General features: G+C 41.9%; 1 protein-coding gene across 30 annotated transcripts in view; it reads right to left on the bottom strand.

Moving 5' to 3' along the window:
- Positions 1-22,958, bottom strand: part of NSD1 (nuclear receptor binding SET domain protein 1) — a 61,983-nt gene extending 39,025 nt beyond the window's left edge. For 6 of the 30 annotated variants that reach the window (XM_083422272.1, XM_083422270.1, XM_083422257.1 and 3 more), the window contains exons 1-3: positions 22,196-22,387; positions 20,523-21,541; positions 2,323-2,458 (exon numbers count right to left, since the gene is read on the bottom strand). In XM_083422272.1, the coding sequence (XP_083278398.1) occupies positions 2,323-2,458; positions 20,523-21,521 (1,135 nt within the window). In that variant the 5' untranslated portion in view covers positions 21,522-21,541; positions 22,196-22,387. The other 24 variants (XM_083422267.1, XM_083422261.1, XM_083422269.1 and 21 more) reach the window with 22 other exon arrangements.
- Positions 22,959-23,247: the final 289 nt, after the last annotated feature.

Here is a 23,247-nt window from a genome sequence, read left to right on the forward strand (position 1 = left end):
AGGAAAACGGAGAAGTAAGACTGGGGTGGTACTCTTCTCTTTCTCTCTCTCAGTGTTTCTGTACAGCTTTTAGTTTATATTACTTTTTCTCCCTCCCCCAACAGCACATTCCCTGAAATGCACGCTGGCTTGATGGTGTTGGGAGATGCAGAACAGGTCTGTGAATTTTGCATTTCTTGGGGCAAGCTTGTATGTTTGCTGAGATTTGTACTTCCATTTTTTGCTCAGGAATCTTCCATCTGGAACCAACAAACCTCACCACAGCAAGTCTGGTAGATATGGAGCTTTTGGTAAAATCATTTATGTACTCATTATTCCTCCCAAGTTCTCAAGTCTTTTTGAATATCCCTACATCTCACTTACTCTCTTTCAAATCTTGAGTAATTTTCATATATTGCTTAAGCAGACCTTTATAATATAGTGAAGCATTCTTACTGCATTTGCTTTAAAGTTAGCTGGACTTAAAGGGAGGGTGTTAGAAGGATAACTGGTATTTTACCTATAATAACTTATGTACTATATAAGCAGTCAGCGCAAGTTGTTTCATATTCCCATATAGTGCATGTAGTTGTCCCATTATAATCATTTCATCTGTAGTGTAATTATTTTTTTATATATAATTTACTATTCATTTTGTATTATGCTTTCACTGTCTTAAATAAATATACACAATTTTTCATGATATGTCGGTTATTTTTTTTTTTTTTTTTTTTGGTGTGGCTCTTGCTTTTGGTCCTATCCACATGCTCACTGAAGCAAACTAATACAGGTTTAATTTAGAACCCATTTTTCAGGGAGAATTATATTAAACCAGTCTTTTTTTTTTTTGAAATCCTGGAGAAAACTCCAAAGTTCCAAATTTTGCTAGAGGTTGTTGGCCCTCTGCATTCACTGCTCCCTGTGTTTTACTTTTTTAATGAGTCAGGAGTTAAAAGGAGTTCAGAAGCTGTCGTCACTGGATAGATAAGCAAATGTTTCCCCAAAGAGAAACATCTTATGAATGAGTAAACGGCACAAGTTTTAATTGCTTTTTCTTCCCTGCTTCAGCATACATATTTCAGATACTGTTGGGGTGCTATTTGGACACTATGTGGACAAGAGCCTGGGAGAGGAGGTCAATGTGTCTTTGGGGACCATTCTCTCAACCACTGCCTATTCTACTTCAAATTTTCAATTTTAGAAGAACATTTTTACTCTTCAAATTGGTTCCTGGGTGAAGTTCTCAGGGATGCAAGCACAGTGTTGGGGGGGGGATATGGGGTTCTGAAGGACAGTGGATTTAATTCAAAATACCAGAGACTTTGCAATGGTGGCACACACGTTTTAAATTTCAATAAGAGGCAATAATTTACCTGTTGTGAAAAAATGAGCATAAATTTCTGCCCTTGATCCCAGCAATTCATAACACCTCCACTTGCTCACTTGGTCCTCCTTGCACTTGGTCCATTCTCCCTACTCCTGTCTTCTTGGTTGATTTCTAACATTTTCACATTTTTCTCTCACCACTGAAGATTTCACTTCATGACATACTCCTTCAGCAAACCCACCCACTGAACTATATTCTCTTTCCACCAAAGCCTTCCTCTTGCACCTCCTAAACTCCAGAACTTTGAGAACGCCCTTCTTCACAATCTCCCAGTATTGAATACTTGAACAGTATTACGCACGTCTACTTAAAAATAAGCTCTTTTGAGTTTAACTGGACTTGCTCCGAGGAAAGTGGGCACAGGATGAGACCAAGTGCAATTCTATATACCTTTACCTAGCAGTAAGTCCAGCTTAACTCAATGGGCTTGCTTCTAAGTGGAGAGCCATAGGCTTCCACTACCTACCTGTAATCCTAAACAAACCACTAAGCAAACAAGTTCCACTGATTTCCATGAAACATTCTAATTATCCCAGGTTAGGGCTGGGCCTTATTATCATCATTAGCATTCATGTAATGCCATCAATGCACATGGTTATGTATGCAATTAAAATAAGAAATGAAGGGCTTGCAATCTAAAACAGTGATGCCTGTTACTACCCTTTCACTTTTTCATGGCAGGGTGACCAAGCCAAATATATATATATATAGAGAGAGTGAGTACAGGACTCCAGAACTTTTGACAGAGGAAGCTGCAGCAGGTGCAGCTTGCCTGACAAGCTATACAAACATTAAAGATACACAGCCCACCCCCCTCAATATCATCAGCTTCACCCAGGCAGCTTATTTGACAGCCACCCTGGTCACTTATGGAGGCTAATCTGCAAAGTGAGCTGTGTATGGATAATACAAATCACTAAAAGTCTGATCATGTAATGCAAATAATATATTATTACCTTTCATTTTTGAATGCGTGTCTAGCACAGGATCATGGGAAATTTTACAGGGCCACCATGGACGTCTGTTGAACTTTGCCCATACAAGATCTCCAGTTTCATACTTCACCGGAGCAGGTTTCTTCTTATTTCGACCCTATGGAGAAAAAACAATAAACTGCATTGATATATAATTCACTCTAGTGGAAGCTGCTTGAGCCACCAGGACTGTAAACTGCAGTTGGCTTAAATCTGTTGATTAATTGCAAAAGGGTAAGAGTGGAAGGGCACACTTGTTTATTTTTGGTTTTGAGGTATTGTTGAAATAAGGATTGAGAAAGAAAATATCACAAATCTTCTCTTATTATACCAAGGCTGTTGTGTACTGAACTGTAAACAGCAACGTTATAATGTGAAGATTTATAAGCAAGTTATTTTACACTTCCTTTGGAAATGCAACAATATTGCGATTACAGTAGCTTGTATCTAAACAAAAAAAGTTAAATCAACTAACTGGTTAAAAGACAGATCAACTTAACATTCTTCCGGTCAGTTAACAGATCTACAACCTACACATTGGGCAGGCCCAGCAGCCAACCCTGACTCTTTTCCTCATCAAACCAAACATTTGCCAAGGGCAAACTTATATCACTAATAAATAAGCAGTTTTTAGAACTCTAGATGTGGATGAGTTGAACACAATAGTCACCTCTCCTAATGGAAAAGCAGAATTGCTGCCCTTTCCTGTCAAGGAAACAGCTAAAGCTCTAAACTGGTACTAGGCAAAAAAAAAAAAAAGGGTGGGGAGAAGGGAGGAAATGAGATGTTATTGCTAAAATTGAGAATTTGGATACCCTTGCCTAGGAGGAACGAACGTTTTCAGTTCTAATGTTTCTTAGTGACTGCAAAGTGTGATCAAAGAATCAAGCTCTAGACTTGCTTTTAAGGTGGAACACATGGGCTAACTTCTCCTTCCACTCTCTGAAAGGCCACCTCCATCTCAAAGACTGGAGGACCTTTCAGAGCAGAATTCTGTGAAGGGATCCTTCCAAACAGAAATATCAACACCCAAAAATGTGTGTTCCTCTTTGCATTCTAGCCATGATTCTACATGTAAAATTATAGGAGGAAATTTATAATTTTCAAACTAAGTGCTACACAAAAGTTATTAAGTGTTTGAAGCCAATATTGACAATTAGTTCCTCAGACTAAATACAGCTTTATTAAAACAGCACCAACTTTTCTAGGTAAGACACAGAGATAGTTGCAAACTATATATCCAGACACACCCACTTTCTTTGATGGATTAAAAATCTCCCCATATCAACACTAAATTGATTCATTTCAGCTCGCTCCAAAATCAAAGACAGAATGAATGGGTGAGCCTTTACTGCATCTTGCAGTCCCCAGAAGAACAGTGCAAAGATGTATGTATGAGAAAGCAATAGAAAATGGGAAACTGAATTTGTAAACATATTAAAAACAATGCTTGTTGTGATGTACGGATTGCCAAACCATGATTTGCAATCAACCAGGAATGCAGAATCAGAAACCATGGTTTGAAAACAATGGTGGTGCAGCATTATGCCTGAATCAAGAAACCATAATTACAGACTACATTTGTGCTTCTTAAATGTCCAGTTAAAAATGCTGGATGCTGATTTTAACTAAATTTTAATATGTGAGGATGAGCAGCTGAAAAGCAGAAGGAAGAGGCAGTGACTGATGGGGATGTGGAAGGTAGTGTGGGGTGCTTAATTCTTAACCTGTTTTCTCTAGCATACAGGAAAACCACACACCTGGAAACCCAAGGTGGGGGGGAAATAAACTGGGGAAAGTAGGTTCAGAAGAAAAGCATCTCCTTGTACCCTTCCAAATAGTGTCGTCCCCCCCCCCCCTATAGCAAGGTGGTAGAACACATATTTAGAACAATTGCTTTGCATACTAAATGTCCCCCGTTCAATCCATGGCCTTTCCATGTAGGTCTCAGAAGGACAACTCTGGACCTCTGATGCTAGTCAGAGTAGCAAAACACTGAACTAGGTGGACGTATAAGGTATAAAGCTGCTTCCTATGTTGTTTTCAACTCTTTAGCAGAAACCAAAGTCCTCAGATAAAGATCGGTCACATAAATTTAGCTCTTGTGTAATTTGTCATCAGTTCTAAAGTGAAAAGTTGTGAGTTCATCATTAAATTACTGGAGCCAGAGCACAATTGTACTAGTCATCTACTTCAATTTTCCACTACATAGAATACAGAGAAAGAGGAAGTGCCAAGGGCACATATCTGCAGTTAGGAAGACTTCGTGCTCGCAAAGTTAATTAAGAATTAAAGTGTGGTTCAAAATGAAAGATACGCCCTTTTTTTGAAAAACAATGTTTTTAAAATTGTTATAAAACCATAATCTAAGTCCCCCAAATGTTGACCTTTTCTAGTCCAACAAGCAATATTTAACTTTTTTATTACAACCAAAACAAAAACCATGATGCATTATGATTCACAGTTTTAGACTAATACAACATTAGGAAAGACACTACACATAAGAGAACACTCTTATGCGTGAGTTATGCTGGCTGAGGGGCTACGTGGAACTCTGTGGAAGGAGAGACACTGGTGCCATAACAGATATGGCAGCATAGCACCATGGAATTGCAGCTGTTCCACTGGCACAGAATGGCAGAGGGAAGAAGCACTTCCCCACAGACCACTACCACATCCTCAGTGACAACGTAGCTTTACAACAGCCCCAGACCACATGCAAGAAATTTCCTCCCATTTACAGCAGTGGGAGGGAAACAAATGAAAAAATAGCCGCCCCACCTCAGTGAGCACCTCTCTCACATAGGCTATGGTGTAGTCTCAACGCCCAAATGCAGCCTACCACCACAAGTATATAAACCACATACAGGGAGGTCATAACTCAAGATGACAAGTCATGCAGCGTGGGGCTTTTATTTCTCTTGTCTCTGGCGGCACAGGGCGCACAAGAAGGGACTCCCGCAATACAAAAGAGGAAGAAACGGTGCTCTGCACACAAAGGGAGCTCTTTGCACAAACAACTTGTGTCCCCAGAACCCTGCCAGGAACTGGAGCACAGTGTGAACATTTGTTTTCCTTGAACCCTCACAGGAACCTTGCAGCAACTCCCTCACAGTACTCTTAACAGTTGGGGATGGCAGGACAAAACACCCCACACAAACAAGTAAGGGGACAGGCCAAGCATGCTACAAAATACATCCATTTTTCACTGTCTCCCACATCTCACCACCTCATCGCCACATACTATCCAAACTGTATTACTCTAACACTATGCTTCAGCAAAGCGAATTATGGTGCTGGAGGAGACTCTTGAGAGTCCCATGGACTGCAAGAAGATCAAACGCATCCATTCTTAAGGAAATCAGCCCTGAGTGCTCACTGGAAGGACAGATCCTGAAGCTGAGGCTCCAATACTTTGGCCACCTCATGAGAAGAGAAGACTCCCTGGAAAAGACCCTGATGTTGGGAAAGTTTGAGGGCACAAAGAGATGGTTGGACAGTGTTCTCAAAGCTGCTGAAGCATTGTTGTTGTTTAGTCGTTTAATGGTGTCCGACTCTTTGTGACCCCATGGACCAGAGATGCCAGGCACTCCTGTCTTCCACTGCCTCCCACAGCTTGGTCAAACTCATGTTCGTAGCTTTGAGAACACTGTCCAACCATCTTGCCCTCTGTCATCCCCTTCTCCTTGTGCCCTCAATCTTTCCCAACATCAGGGTCTTTTCCAGGGAGTCTTCTCTTCTCATGAGGTGGCCAAAGTATTGGAGCCTCAGGATCTGTCCTTCCAGTGAGCACTCAGGGCTCATTTCCTTAAGAATGGATGCGTTTGATCTTCTTGCAGTCCATGGGACTCTCAAGAAAAGTTAAGAGTTAAGAAAAATAAAAAAATGAATTTTTTTTTTAAAAAAAGAATTTAAACCCCCACCGGTCATTGCGTCTTATTGAGAGACCTCTTTCTTTGGAACACACATTCACTTCCTACATTTCAAAACCCAACACATAAACACAGATGCCATTCTAATTTTCAGTTCTCCTTGTAAGGTAGCTTATAGAGATGATCACACTAAGTGAAGAAATTGCTAAACAAATTAGATTAAATTCACAAGCGCTCAGTCATGGCAGAGACATATCAAGCTCAGCCAAAAGCTCCCTTTAGAAACAGTCATACCATTAATAGTCTTAATTATTGCACATATCCAATAACTATATTTTTCATAAAGCCACTTTAAAGCGGTTTTCAGCTCCACCGGTCTCATTGGAAGCAGCAGAATAAATCACATGCTTGCACAAATTAACACTAGGGTTCTGTCTCCAGCGAATATCATTTCTGTAGCTTTTCTCCATCTCATTAACAACTGTGATGCTCCTTGCTCATTAAGAAAGTGATGGGAAGATTACAGGCGCTTTCTAGTTCCCTAGCAATCCAAAGAATGGCTTTAAATGGCCCTGGCACTTCCCCACCCCCTTCTGTGAGAGTTTTGCTTTGGTGTTTTTGGCTGAGGAGGAGATTAGTTCTACTGTACTTGAAACAGAACTGTAGCTATGATTCAGGTGTTCTCCAGGTCTCTCAATAACAACAACATTTGCACAGTGCCTTAATTGTTAAAGTGCTTAATCCACATTATCTCATCAATCTTCACTACTACCTTATAAAAATAGTTAAGCCCAGTCCTATTTCCCCCTGCATGTTTCAGGCAGAGGGCCTGAACCATGGCTGTGCTAGGTCAAGAGGACTGCATCCTGCCCTTCAAAACAAATTTTGGTATTACAGAACCAAGAAATGACAGTGAATATAACACTACCACTTGAGTTACTCAGCAGGGAAGGTCTCCTAGGCACAAACAGCACTGACTTGACTCCCGTAACAGTTTGAAAACCAAGGCACAACTTCTGATTGGCTGCAGGAGCTTCCTTCACTCATTCGGAAGCCGCAGAAGTCACGTCAGACGTTCGGCTTCCAAAAAATGTTCGCAAACTCACTTCTGGGTTTGCAGCGTTCGGGAGCCAAAACGTCCGAGTACTGAGGTGTTCGACAACCAAGGTATGACTGTAGTTGTATTTAATTAATGTTGTGGCCATATAAAATAAATTAAAAGTATTTATTTTAGCTCATTATGGCTCTGAACCATAAGGATGTTTCACAGGCAATGGTGAGATACCAAGTGCTCAGGTTATGGAGACAGCAGAATGGAAAAACCAGAGGGCAAACCGCACATTGCAAACAGGGCACTCAGTTTAGGCAGAAAGGCTGACTGTGTAAACTGGAATGTTTCACATGGGATGATCCAGAAAAAGAGCTGCTTGCATTTCACAAGTCTGCTTATTAATTTAGTTCCCCCAGAACTAACATGCCTGTTTCCTTACAGCAAATGGAAGTCAATATGGAAAATGCTGATGGGGTGAAGGCAGGAAGAAAGTGGGAAACGGAGGACACAACAAAAGGGTGGGAAAATAGGCAAAGCCAATAAAACCCATAGCAAAGGTAAAGGAATAGGGCTGGGAGATGAAGGATGGGAATAAGATTTATTAACTGCAACCTTCACACATATGCTTGGGTGTAAGGTCCATTTGTCACAATGAGACTTGTTTTTAAGTCACCTACTGGTGGGGAATAGTTTCCAGCTCAAGTGATGAACTGTATTCCCTTGTCAGCAACATTATGGAAGTCATGTGCCAACCCAAGGTGATACCAAATTGAAAGTGGGTGGAGCCAATGCCACACACACATCTCTGTCTCTGCATTTCCTTGCCATGTGCTGCTGAAGGGGCTCCCTTTTCTCAGCACACAGTGAGAAATCCAAGAGAATGCAGGAAGAATGTTCCTTTCCTGCTTCACCCCCCACCTGAGCCCTGCCACATCCAGAAACCCTTCCCCCCACCTGCTTTTCAGGTGGTTCATGCAGAAACCACTGATAAGCAGAAGGTACAGTATATTACAGTATATTACAAAGTATAATACAGCATATGGAACATAAATAACCATAAAATATGGTTTACTCAAATACCCACACAAATTCCATTTACTCAAATACCCACACAAATTCCACATCAACTAACAGAGCCCTATCTTCCCAATCATCAAACACCTGCACACATTTAACCAAACTCTGTCTCACACACAAAAACACTAACACAATCTCCAACACTTACCTATTCCAACAAGTCCCCAGGAAAATATACAACCCCCCCCCCAACAATACTGGCAGCCTGATACTGTACCAATACCAAATTTAGTCCAGGACTCCATCAGAGTTATCATCTACACAGCTCTCCCCCTAGTCAAAAATTTCCAGCTCCCATCTGAGAGGATGTCAGACTCTAACCCCTCCCACACACTCTAACCCCTCCCACTATGGGACAGTATTATGCATCATCCTACTAAAATAAAAAAGCACAGTCGTAAGAGGGATGAGGCCCTGACTCTCACAGCACTCTAAAGCCATGGTGGTTCTTTGCTGCCTTTATAGGCAGATGTGATTTCATTAACAGCCCTGTGGGGAAAGTACTGGAATTATGTGTACAATCCAATTCTTTCAATTACAGAACATTCTCAGAAGCAAAACGAAAGATAAGATTTTGATCATTTTGTAATGAATCTATGTAATAGTCTATGTTCGGGCGGAGGGTGGGTTGTAATGGCAAAAGTATGAACAAGTGATTTAATTTACTGTTAAATCTTAACAGCATTCGTGTAATTAGAGGACTTCACCTAGCCTACTTAACGCAGAAGGAAATGCAGTTTGCTATACTGCATATAAAGCTATCTGCTATATCTGCACAGCATTCAATATCCCTCTTTATAAAGGGTAGAGACAATGAACAACACACCTTCTGTTGTCCCACATTCCCAAAAATACATATCCTAATTACAGCAAAATGGTTTCTCCTTACAAAATCATTTGGTGTTGAACACAGTCCAAGCATTTGAATACTCACACATACCAATGTGTAAAATATCCTCCCATTTCTTTACCATGAAGAAAACAAGACCCACACCTATGACAGAATTCCTTTCTTTCATTTGTAAGCAACAGATTTCTAGATCATCCTTTGCCAACCTGTTGCCCCACAGGTGTTTTGGACTACAACTCCCATTGGGCCCACTCAGAAGGGCTGTGCTGATGGTTCAAAACAGGCATAGGCAAACTCGGCCCTCCAGATGTTTTGAGACTACAATTCCCATCATCCCTGACCACTGGTCCTGTTAACTAGGGATGGTGGGAGTTGTAGTCCCAAAACATCTGGAGGGTCAAGTTTGCCTATGCCTGGTCCATAACATCTGGAAGGTACCAAGGCCCTGGAGTGCTGCTGCCGGTCACAGACAGTGCTCTGGAACAGATGGAATAAGCTGCCTAACATTGTATAAGGCAACTTCCTATGTTCCTATGAATAGTAACACATGAACAAGACACAGAAATATCCCCATCAAACTCAGTTCAGTCTTTGGCAGGACTAGAAGGCTAATATCTGATTATAGCTCATTAGCTGGATATAAAGATAAAGCAAAAGGATATAAAACAGATTTTTAAAAAGTAAGAAAATAATTTGCATAAAGCTACAAATAAAAATCTGTATGATATCTGAGTAGTAAGGACACTAATGAATTATATGAATTCTACAGAAATTATTATGATTTTCTATATTAGGAATTAGAAGATCTGACAAATCTGGAAGGATTTTCATGGTGAGAATTGTGTTATGTTGTTATCTGGCAGTAGTTTGTCCCCACAAATAACCCAGTCACCATGTTCTCTACTGACTAAAGCCTTGACATCAACCTCAAGGATAGCCCAACACAGCAATTGCAGCAATCCAACCCTGAAATTATCCAGAGGATTTGGCACGGTTCAATGTTTTTCAAAAAGGGGAGGTTGTTTCGAAACCTTTTTTTTAAAAAAAAATTATTTGAACCATGTTGTTTTGAAATTTGGAAGTTAAGGAATTTAAGAAAACTTGAGACGTTTTATAAAGTTAAAGATCATTTATCCAAAATTTATCCTTTGTTATTGAATAATAATTATGAATCCGAACAGGTTAACAACTGTATGAGTAAACAGGCACAATATGTAATATCTAAAACATTACTCTATGAATACTATCAGATTCCCAATTACTGTTGTTAAATTATACATCTCAATAAACAGAGAAAACAGAAAATTAACTTCTTCCATGATAGTCACAGCAAGTATGTTGTCTGCTCAAAATATTGGATAAATAAACTTTGAGAATTAGCCATGATCTCAAAATGGGGATATTATTCAACATAAAAAGAAACAGGATATGAACAAAATAGATTTCTAGAAGCACAGTCTCCATTTACATTGTACTGATAAAGAAATTACCGCTTCCTAAATTCAGTATGGTGTTAACGTTTTAAGTAAATAATCTCCTCCTATACTTTGTTATATAGCATATCATTGTTTCATTTAAAAACATCTCAAAAGAAGGTTGTGTTAATTTAGAAAGACTGTTCAGGCTATTACGATTGCTGTTAAATCTCTTTTTAAACTTTCCCCATAATGTTGTACGGTACCTTTCTCATAGCGCCCCCTGCTCCAGACAAAAAGGCCATGCTTATTGTAACTAAATGCAATGCAATGAAATGAAATGAGAAATTTGGTTAGATAAAAATTAATAAAATAATCTCCAAAACATTCTCATCATAGAAGTTAGGAAACGGGGTTGTTTCTCCCCAGTATCAATCAATATGTACTATTAATTATTTAAAATATTTATCTGTTTGGTTAACAAATAAGTTTTTTCAGCATCTGGTATCTTTATTGTTATGGCACTTTCTATGACACACTTCCTATATTTTCAATGCAGCAAAGTTCTCCTGTTTATTTATTTTCAAATAACATTTTACTGTTTTCCAAACATGAAAAACAACTAGTCCCTGAATAGTTGCCTCCTTACTTTCCACAACAATATCCAATTGACAAGTGATATCAGCATGATAGTCTCCAAGATGTAGAGCTTTGTGTTAGCCCATCATTAATTCTATCCAGAACACAAGAGAAACCAGGAAATGCAAAACCTGTTTGTATGACAAGCATGGCTTTCAGGTGATTTTATTACATGGAGTGTATAGTATATGCTCCAGTACCTAAATAGCAGTACATAATGTAGTTTTAATAATTTTCAGTTCTGTCTCTCAGATACAGAACCCTTATTTCTCAAATAAGCTGAAATTCTCAACTCACACAACTACTAATATTTACAGCTTCAAGATAGCTGATAATATTCCTTATCAAAGTACATATTAAACAGAGTAGCCCAGTCTTATAGCGCTATTTGATGAGCTATGGCACAATCTGGTCTTCTCTCACTGCAACTGAAGCCTTAACCAATGCTATCAAAATGGAATAGAAGGCATCCAGCTATGACCAGGTTACTAATGCACTAGGCCAACACTTTCCTCTATAACCAGGCCTTTGGCCTTACACTATCTTTGGCCTTTAAAAAGTGGGTGAGAGGTTTTTGTTATAGTTCTCTTTCCTCTTGGTGTTAATGTATCTATGTGTGATTTACTGTCCGTTTGTTGGGTTGTAAGACACTTTGGGTTGTCCTGGGCCAGGTGAAGCAACTGACAAATTTAATGAACAAAAAATAAATAATAATAATCCCTATGGGTGGTAGTCAACTACGATGTCTCATCAGTACAAGGATTTCCTTGTATGCTACAGGGGTTTCTCCCTTTCCTCTCTAAATCTGCTCTGTGTAACACATACAATGACTCTTACACCTTTACTCAATAGGCTACATTCCAGCCAAGCAAGAATTGTGGATTTCTACACATCCACAACCACCTCTCTATCCAACCGAGTGAGCAAATTACATTATCTAGAACATATTCCAGTAAGGCAATTGTGGGGCAGGGCCAGTGACAGGTGGGGCCTCAAGGGTGGGGCATGGCCTAGGAAGAGTCTCAAAGGCCAGACAGAGATCAGGAAGGCTGTATTGAGTCCCTGGGCCTGAGGTTCCTCACTCCTGGTTTTGCAAGATGTTTCTTTTCTCTTTAAAGGCATAGATTCCTGCCACCTAATTATACTATGAAATCAATCACATTTCTGAACAGTGAGGCACACAGACATTCAAGAGCCAATTTAAAGGATGCAGCAACTCACTGATAATATCTCCCTTTACACAACTGCAAGATAAGAGCATCGTGAAGAAACTTAAAACACTAATGAATACTGTGTAGTAGTGTTAGTAATAACTAATCAATTGGAAAAGGAGCCTCCTCTAAATAACCTATGAAAGAAAGCGCACGCATGATCGATACTTCACTACTGCTTGTTTACTTCGTATAATTACCACTTACGAAAGTTCTGTCATAAGGTAAGTTGTTTTTTTTAAAAAACATGGTCATCCTTAGAAGTGTTCATCCCGATTGAGTATGACGTACCCTATTGCTTCTTGACAAGCAAGGGATCTTCCCATACAAAGACACCACCTCCAAGAGCCAAGCTTATTTCTCCCTGAAAAGAAATATCCCTAAAAGGAAAGTAATTGGCCTCTAGCAAGGACTGCATCTGTCAAGTACATCCCAGAACTTGTTCACAAATTATGCTACAGTTTATGGTTATATGTGACATAGAAGTTTAATGTAAAACTCACCCATCTGCAGCAGCAGGGATTGCCTGTTATAAATAATTTCAGATAGTTTCCCCCCCAAATTAATGGCTTTAACAACACCATTTTTAAAATCCAAATCGGCAACTAGCCATTGTTTGGTCAGGGCACTGAAACTGCCCTGGCTGATGTCATTTGTCGGGAGAGGGATTGGGAGAATGCAACCCTGCTCATTCTTTTTGACCTTCTGGTGACTTTTGATACCATTGACCATAGCATCCTTCTGGAATAGCTCAAGGAAGTGGTCGTTGGGGCACTATACTTCTTGTCACCCATGCAATTTAACATCTATATGAAGCCACTAGGACCAGTCATCAGCTGTTTTGGAGTGATGTGTCACCAATATATGAATGACACCCAGCGTGCGCTCTCTCTCTCTCTCTCCCATCTGTATCAGAAGAGCTGGCTGAGGCATCAAGACAGGTGTTTGGAGGCAGTGATGAGCTGCATGGGGGCCAACAAAGTGAAACTGTGAAACAAAGTGCTATGTGTTCTCAAGTCCAGGAGGTGGAAAGCCCACCTTTTCTGACGGGTTTGCACTTCCTTAGAAGAAACAGGTTTGTAGCTTGGGTGTACTCCTGGATCCAGCACTGTCACTTGACACGCTGAAGACCCATCTCTTTATCCTGGCCTTTGACACCTGAGGTATATCTTTTCAGGACTCATCCTATTCTTCTGACCATAGTTCATGTTACAACCTTCCATGGGACCTCCTGGTAAAGGGGGGGGGGTAATAAATTTTGTAGTAATGATATAGTTTGGATGTAGTGACAGAGGGTAAATCCTACTTCACCTCCACAGCCACAATTGCAATTTTCTCCATACATCTTTTATAGCTTCCAAATTGGCAACTTGAGTGGGGGGTCAAGGCTGGGACCAGAGAGTATTCCGTAGGGGGATGGATTTGGCTCTGGGAGTATTTGTTGCTGATCTGGGATTCTAAAGGGTATGAACTAAGATTATCCACTGACTGAATTTCAGTCAGTTAAAATTCTGTAGCTGTTTACATCTGAGTGTAAGCAAAACCTCGAGACAGATACTATTTGAGCTTTTGAAAGAAATGTGAGGCAACTAATAAGTTAGCAAAAGCTACTATTCATTGTTGGAAAGAAACAAAGAAATTATTTTCTATGAACAGTAACACATTGGAACCTCCAAAAAATAAATAAAGATAAACTCTCTGATCTACTGGTCATCATTTGTCTACATAAATTAAAATTGCCTCCCACCAATAAATCAACTGCTATCCTAGATGCAGCTAGACGGCCTAAGCCCATTGAAAGAAATTGAATTAAGGCTGCAATGCTAAAATCAATTACAAGGAAGTAAATCCCACTGAACTTAAATGATACTTCTGAGGAAACATGCCTGGGACAGTACTGCAAAATGTCCTTCTGCATGTGGCAGACTATTTTGGTTAAAGCTTTTGGGTTAAATTAGGACCATTAATTCTGCTACAAATGAACACTACTGAGAAGACTGCCAGTTTCACTGGGGGCGGGGAATAAGGTAATATATAGCACCCTTGATAGAGATTAGCAAATCTCTAAAAAGTAAAATGGGCTTAACAGAACTCCCATATGTCACTACAGACTAAATGCTGCAGTCTATGTCTTACATGTGCATGTTACCGATGCATGTGGCTGAAGGATGTCAGAAAAAGAAAAGTTAAAATTAAATCTCTTGCTTCATGCACAAAACTTAAATTTATGTTTTAAACATTTAAGAGTACCAGCAGTGTTCACACAAGCCAATGAGGCTTCTGAATGCAACTGAGTGGCTGATTTGACTGGAAGGAGATCTAAAGGGGCAATTCAATGCATCACCCTGTACTGCAACCAGAAAGGTATAGGGGACTTTTGACTGGGAATCCAAACAAGATTCAGCTTCACTTCTGACCTTCAATATTAACAGCAGGCTACATGGCAGAGCTGCTGAAAGCTTTTCTCTCTCAGCATAGCATTCCAACTTGCAACCAGTGTTAGAAACTCAGATATATAATCTAATCGCCAAATTGCACCTTAAACCTAGGTGACAGTCACCACAATGGAATGTCTAGGTGCCTTTCTTCTTCTTCTTTTTTGCAATGCATTTAATCATCACCATTATTATTATTATTATTCACTTCATTTCTATATCACTTTATAGTTTAAAAAACAAATCTCAAAGTGGTTTGCCACATATTAAAACGTAAAATAAAACAATCCAGAATAAAACAAATTCAAGCTTCAAGGAAAATATGTCAGATCTTTCTCTAAGTGATGTTTTGTTTTCCCCAGTCGCCAGCCTGGCATCCAGAGATCTCCAAATGGTCGCAATTGGACCCAATTGCAAAACGTGTTTGACGCCTGGCTAATCTCTATCACTGCTTGCAACAGAGGTATACCTTACTACATGGCTGTTGTAAACTACTCTTTCAGATTTTGCTGAAGTGTTAGGGGTCTAATACCTCAGGACTGCCTGAGGTATTAATACCTCAGGGACGCGGGTGGTGCTGTGGGTTAAACCACGGAGCCTAGGACTTGCCGATCAGAAGGTCGGTGGTTCGAAACCCCGCAACGGGGTGAGCTCCTGTTGCTCGGTCCCAGCTCCTGCCAACCTAGCAGTTCAAAAGCATGTCAAAGTGCAAGTAGATAAAGAGGTACCGCTCTGGCGGGAAGGTAAACGGCGTTTCTGTGCGCTGCTCTGGTTCGCCAGAAGCGGCTTAGTCATGCTGGCCACATGACCCGGAAGCTGTATGCCAGCTCCCTCGGCCAATAAAGCAAGATGAGCGCTGCAACCCCAGAGTCGGCCATGACTGGACCTAATGGTCAGGGGTCCCTTTACCTTTACCTCAGGACTGCAAGTTGATGTAAATGTCTCAGAGCCTAGCCTTCAGTATTCAGTGTGAACTGCACTACAGAGCTGTCATAGACTACTCTCTCGCAGCCTTTCCAATGAATTGCACTTGCTTTGGAACTTCCATTAGCAGGGCAATTTTTTTAAAAAGTGTTTCACACTAAAAAAATAACAGTAAGAAAGAACAAGAACTCTTCCTTATACTGCTACCTTTTGTGGTTTTAGTCCAGTTGGGGTTGATACACTGGTGCCCGATCTGGCGTATACATTCCAGCTATTTCATTACATCAAGGGTGGACTAATTTAAATAAATGTGATTTAAATCACAAAAAGGCCAGTTTAAATTTCTGATTGAAGTTTCTCATTGGTTCTTCATATATTTTTTAAAAAATGTTTAATAATTTGTCCATGTTGGCTTACAACTAGGATCAACACTCTAATTATATACTTTGTATAATTATATATACACTCGATATTTTTCATAATTTTATAAAATGATACATGGTGCACCACTTACTTGATCCCCCCCCCCCCCAATTTCATATGTCAAAAGTGCTGGTAGCTACGGGAAGAGCAGTTCATTTTCATAAGCTGAAAAGGAAATGTCCTTGTTTATAAATATTCATAATTTGGTATGGGGGAAAATATAGATATCAGATAATTACAGGATACAGAAGTATCTTAGCCATATACAGAATGGCATCTTCAGATGTCAAAGGTTGGCAATCATCACCTGTGATGACCTGCTAGTTCTTTGCCCCTAGCATCAAGGCCATTAACAGCAGTATTCCATGTGATTCTTTATTTGCATTTGTGTTGCTTTCCTAACTCAATGTCTTTCATAAAGCCCTATCAATTTTGAGGCAGTTTTCCATTCAGACCCCCTTGGGTATTACAATTGACAGAGGAGGCCCTCTTGGTAGTTCTGTCACCCTCACAAGTTTGGAGATTGACAGCTCAGAAGAGGGCATTCTCTGTGGCAACCCCTAAACTGTGGAAGGCTCTCCCCCCAGAAGTGCATCTGACACCTTACTTTTGTGGTTATCATCATATGCTGAAGATGCACCTCTTAACCCTGGCTTTTGACACCTGAGAAATTTTACAATATATTCCACTGACTGTAATTTGTTTTAAATTATTTTAATATTGTATTTTTTAAATTGTTGTAACGTACCCTGGGACCTCATGGTGAAAAGCAGGGAAGAAATCTAATAAATAATAATAACTGCAACAAACCAGAGTTTTTGGAAATGCAGACGCACCATTTCAAGCCTGGGGGAGGTGGAGAGGGAGTGTTGTGGGGAGGAGAGGGAAAGCCCAGCTGTGCTAGCGGGAGCCCTTGCAACAATATTTAATTATTACCATTCTTAGCTCATTAATTTTTATCCATTTTAACTACATCACATGCAAGCAGCACCAACTGATGGGCATAGAAGCTCATACATAACTCTTATCTTGCAATAAGAACATCATGAATTGTCATGTGCTCTCACCCCTAGAAGAAGAGTGCTTGAGAACACAAGAGATACTGATTCATGCTGTTGGGACTTGAAGATCTATTCAACTGTGGTGGGAGAGAAACCTAACCCCCAAAATGCATACAGGTTTTAGCAGCTTGCAAAGATGCAATGGCCATCTATGAGAACTTCGCAGTAATGTTATGGCTACAATAACGAAATAACGTGCGATAATAGGATCACTGGATTACTTGAGCTAACTTCAAAGAACAATAATTTCAAACGTAACCAAAATCAGTCATAGAATTATTGCTTACGGTATTTCTGTAATAATAGCTCTGTTAGCTTAAACCATCCCTGATGCATGAGCCTCAGACACCAGAGTAGCCAACAGCATTTTCTTGCTTGCTTTTAAACCTTGAATGGACCCATTGCTCAGAGACAATTGCAAGACCAGAATTATGAAACAACCACAAACAAAATTATTTTCTGAGATTTTCTGATGTCATTCTTTCAGTAAACTCTCTTCCATCTTTACACGCCTTACAAAAAAAGGTCTGATTTCCAAATACCCCCTTTCAAGAAAGGCATTTCTCATCAATATTTATGCACCAGCATTCTATTTTTAAAATATTTGCATTAAAAAGCCATTATACGATGAGACAATCAGAAGAATTCTGCACAACTAAAAACAAACAAAAAACTCTTAACAGAAACTAGATGCCATACACTTTGAAAATGTTTTATAATGGTTGTCCATTTCAACTGTAACTCAATGTAATAATGAATTTTGGAAGTAAAACTGATTCTGTTATTAAGTAGAACTATCTGCAAAGTGCTGTGATATCACTTATGGCCTCACTGGGGCCCCAATCAATCATGCAGATTATTATTTTTTATAGCACCACTTAAGAGGTATTTTCACTTTAGTCCCAGAGAGAAGGGGATGCTTCTTCTAAGATGATGCTTGCTACGACACATGCATGCAATATCCAAAACCAAAAGGGGATATTTCCAACATTACTCATACTTAGACCAGTCCATTGATTTCCATGAGACTACTCATTGAGTATGACTTAGTTGGTATCACCCAATGCCTACACTGCTAGCCTCAGAACCATTCGTTTTACATATATGCAAATTTAATTGCTAGATCATATTAACTCATATTAACATTTCTTTAATGGGACAATATCCTTAATAAAAAAACCATTGGGTTGCATTTAGCTAAATCACTGCACATGCAGAATGACTCCTGTGAATGCAACATACCATAATTTCCCCTCCATCTCCTCCCCCTGCACCACCCCCAAATCTACTCCAGAGTGTTGAGGATGCAGTAAGGGAGGAGAACGAAGTAAAAGTTCTGTTGCACTTCTGGAAGCTGTTCCATGCATTCAGATATAATGTTGGATACAACCCATTTCTTCTCTGTACAGTATTCAGGTGCACATATGTGTGTTAATGCACAATGCTATCTGCTCCACAAACATTTAGGCAATACTCTGTAAATTAGTAACTAACAGTAGAAATAATATCAGATGTGAGCCATTTGGCAGTGACATTATTTTGGAAAGAGGTCTCTCATTAACTGAAATACCAAAGTCAGGTAAATTCTAATGTAACCGCACAAAACGCTTGAAGTTCTACGATACCATATATTTTTGCCATGGTACAAAATATTCTAGCAGACTTTCCCAACATGTTGTTTCACAAATGTTGTGAAAATAATTTCATAACACTATCCTATGCACGTTTACTTAGAAGTCAGTTCCACTGTGTGCATTCCCAGGTAGATGTACACAGGACTGCAACTTTATGCACTATTTGCAAAGTTACACCTGAATGTAAGTCTTCTGACTTGAGGTATTCTCAAACTACTGTAGGCCCAGTTCACATGTAACTCTAAGCCAAATCATTGCTAAGTAATTATTATTATTATTATTATTATTATTACAATAATAATTATGGTCTAGTCTTCTTACTGCCACACTACCTGGAGATTAAGGTACAGATTAATTTACCGTTATTTCAAAATTCAGACTCAAAGTTTTTCTTCCTCAGACAAACCACAAGCCCAGATTAAGATGTAATGCTGAGCCAAACCATGGCTTAATTTCAGTAGCACACCATCAGGAAGATCAAGGGAGAACTAGCCACATTTTTTTTTTTTACTGAGAGTACTCACACACTAACATACTGAAATTTCACCATGGCTTTGTTTAGCTTTATGTACGGACCAGGCCATTATCACCACCATTAAAAGTCAACAAACACACCTCAGTTCTCCTCTTAAAAGAATTCAGAACCATAAAAAATTACTCTGCATGCACCAGTTCATTCTGCAAAACAGAAAACAATGCAAGTATTCACACTTTTCACTTAAACTATTAAATGAATTCTCATTTTAGTAATGGAGTGTTTTGTTTTAATTGAGGCCACTTCACACATGCTATCTTAACTGCAAATATATACCAGGACATAAGATGTAAACACTTGCTTGCATTATCATATGCATTCCACACCACAGGTAAAATGCAATGCACGTGCATTTTAAGGGCTGCTATCTCTCATATATATATATATATATATATAGGTGTAATACTAATGCACTGAAAAGCCACAACTGATAGCAAGTTTCTAAAGAGTGCACATGCATCAAAAAAAATATATGCACAAAAGTATACACATTTTCTTACTATTACCTTGTGGGAAACAGCCCTATTAACCTTACAAAGACAGCCAGAAATCAAAGACTAAACCTTTTTAAAAAAGAAAACCACTAAGAATCTGCTGAAAAGGAAAACTGAAGAGCAGGTTTTCTGTCTGAATAATGTTTTGGCTTTCCAGCTATCATAGTTGTTGGGTTTTTTTTAATACAGTACCTCATCTCAGCTAACAGTGCAAAAATTAAGTATAAGGAGCAGGAGTTTGTGAGGGGTGCATGTTTTCAAACACTTTTATAAAGTTACCAAATCTTAATTCTTGTTACAACCAGCAGAGAAAGATGACAAGTCATGTGTTCAGGAGAATTATATTCAAATGTGTGGAGGAGAATTATATTCAATTCAGCTTCTGTGATAAGGAATTTTTTTCACTGTGTCAACTTCTAGGATTGTATGCCAGGCAGAAGGACCACAAAACATTTTGTTTTCAAAGCTCTTGTTCAAACTACCTTGCTTAAATTATCTGCACTTTGCTTTGCAAATGAAACAAAACACATGGAAACTCTACAACCTGTTAACTCCACCCACCTCCAACTCTCGCTCTCTCTGTAACAGCAACAGACCAGAGGAACACCATGTAGAACATTTCCCCATAAATAAATTTGCAGAGAACTTAACGGGTACCCCAAGACTGCTTACAGGTGGCAATGCTGCTGCTGCTGCTGAGGATGATGATTTTGCAGTAATTGAAGTTTCAAGCCTTTCTATCAAGTTTCCTAGTGCGATGGGACCTTGGGCTGGATTTTCTTTTTCAGATACCTTCTTCGTAATGCTGCACTGTTTTTCTGTTTTTAAATCTGTATCCCCAGGAAAATAAGACACTGGGCGCAGGTCTAGTTTTTCAGTTCTATTTCCTACTGCAGCCTCTTTGCAAGTGTTACTTTGTATTTGCTCTCGAGGAAAGCCGATTGGGAACAAGGTAGACATTGTCTCATTGTGTCTAATTTCTATGGAGCGTCCTCCTTGCATCTCCTCAATCAGTTCCATCCCATCCTCGGGCTCTCCCTCCTCACTGTAGGTGCCGGTGTCTCTGTCCTCCATCATAAACTCAGTTTCCTCTTCTGGGCTCTCATCTGCTTTTAGGAATGATGTTTCGGAATCCACCTCCGGGTCGTCCTCCAAGCAAGGAGAGATGGAATCAAAATCCAGGAGTCTTGCCGAGTCATGCCGGGTGAAGTCTTCTGAGTCGGTTAACACTGAAGAATCGCAGAGCTCGGCGCTGGAGTCGCTCCTTTCAACTTCCTGCAAACAATCAGAGCCATCTTTTGAGCCATTTAAATATTCGGCACTGAACATGGAGGCCAAATCCTGCAGCCTGCGCAGCGGGATGTAGCAGGGGGAAGGGTTTGGGCCATAGGCAGCAGCAGCAGCCTTTGACTGCATGGTGCACCCATTAGGTGGCTCGGGGCTTCGGCTCTGACCCTCCCCCCCGTAAGGGCCGTCCCCGTTCTCCGGCACATCTAACGCCAAAGGGCTGGCGAAGGGGGGCAGGTAGCCCCTCCTGCTCACTTCGCAGGCCTGATCCATCCTGTGCGGCGGGCATCAACCTGTGAAGCAAACACAGCAACAATGGGGTCAGGCAAACCCTCCAGGGCCTTGTTCTCCAAAATGGCAGCCACTTCTACTGCTGCTGCTGCTGCTCCTCCTCCTCCGCGGCGGCGGCGGCGGCGGCAGAGGCCCAGCAAACGCCTCCCGCTCCTGGTTCTGGGGCCGCAGAGAGCCTGCACCGAGCCGGCTGCATGCCTCTTCCACCGGCCCGCAGCTACCCAGGCAACATTGCCTCCTGATCGGCGCAGCCTAATGTAGCCTTTCACAATAGCGCAGCATCCATCCTGCCGCTGCTGGTTGCAGGGAGCGCAGCAGAGCAGGCCTGGCCTGGCCTGGCTCCTCGCACTCTCCCCCTACCTCCTCGCCCCCGCCTCTCAGAGATCTGCAGCTGCTGAGCAGGGATCGCTTCAGCAAAGGCTTCTGGATCTTTCATCCTCTTCCGCCCCCGCCCCCACCCCGGCCGCCTTTTGCCCCCACCCGGCTTCTGCACTAGGCCCGAGACACCGGCTGGCGTGCCTTGCCCCACCCCCACCCCGTTTCCAGAGGCCCTCCGGGTGAGGGTTGCGGCGCCCTTGCAATGTCCGGGTGGAATCTGCCCGCAGACACCAGTTTCCGCCTTGGGGGAGAACAGGAAAGTCTTTCCTGCAGTTTACCTGTCGGACTCTGTTTCCCCCACCCTAGCAGAGGGCCAAAGGGAAGAGCCGACTTGGCTCCTCCGGTCCCTACCAGCTCCGTCTCCAGCCCAGCTGCCTGCCAGCTTCTTTTCGCTTGCTAGCTCCTTTCCTCGCCCGCGCGCGCCCGCGCGACGCTGCTGCACGCGCGCCCCCGCGGCTGTCCCCTGTGCGCGCCCGCGCGCGCCCCCTCACTGACTCTTGGGGTTCAGCAACAGCAGCAGCGCCAGCGAAGGCTGCGCTGTCCAATCAGCGCGCGCGTGCGCGTCTGCCCGTCGCTGCGCATGGCCTCCCCCCTTCCTTGGGGCACTTACGCGGCCCCTGCGCTTTCGGACGCCCCCTAGCGCTCAGGGCGGCCGCCCCTCCCTTGCCCCACCTATTGCTCCTTGCCCTGGGCTCCTCAGCCTGTTCCAAAGGGCTGGCGTCGTTTTGCCGTCCTGCCCGGCCTGGCCTCGGCCTCCCTCCCTTCCCACTGCACATGGCGCCGCAGCTCCCTTCTCTGCCCGCGCTGGACAAGCCCTGCCTCTCGCTGCCAGCGCCCAGCACCATCCTTCCCCTCAGCCTTGCTTCGTACCAAGCCACCCCGGCAGGGCGCCGCCTGCGAGGCCAGGCCTCTGCTAGCTCCCCCGCCAAGCGCTGCAAGCAGAGAGCAGGAGCGAGCAAAGATGGTGGATGTGGAGCTCGCCCACCCACCCGCTGGGCAGCCGCCGCCGCCGCCGCTCTCTTTGCCAGCCCAAAGGAGGGGAGGGGGAGCCCCTCAGACGCCCCGTGACCAGCAGCCAACCGGGCTTAGTGCTGCCTCGGTGTCCTCTCCCAGGCACATGGTGCGCCTGGGGCTAAGCTGCTTTTCACCTCAGGCACGGTGGGGTCCTGGGAGCCTAAGCGACCTCGCAAACCGTGTCCCCCTCTCTAACGGGGGAGAGGGAAACGGGGAGGGTTTTTCGACCACTGAAGTTGGGAGCCCGAAGGACGAAGCCAGGCCATCCCCATATTCCCGCCCAAACAACAGGGGAGACTGGACGGGTCAGCTTGTT

Source organism: Podarcis tiliguerta (genome assembly GCF_965153285.1).
Source record: "Podarcis tiliguerta genome assembly, chromosome: 2".
Lineage (NCBI taxonomy): Eukaryota > Metazoa > Chordata > Lepidosauria > Squamata > Lacertidae > Podarcis > Podarcis tiliguerta.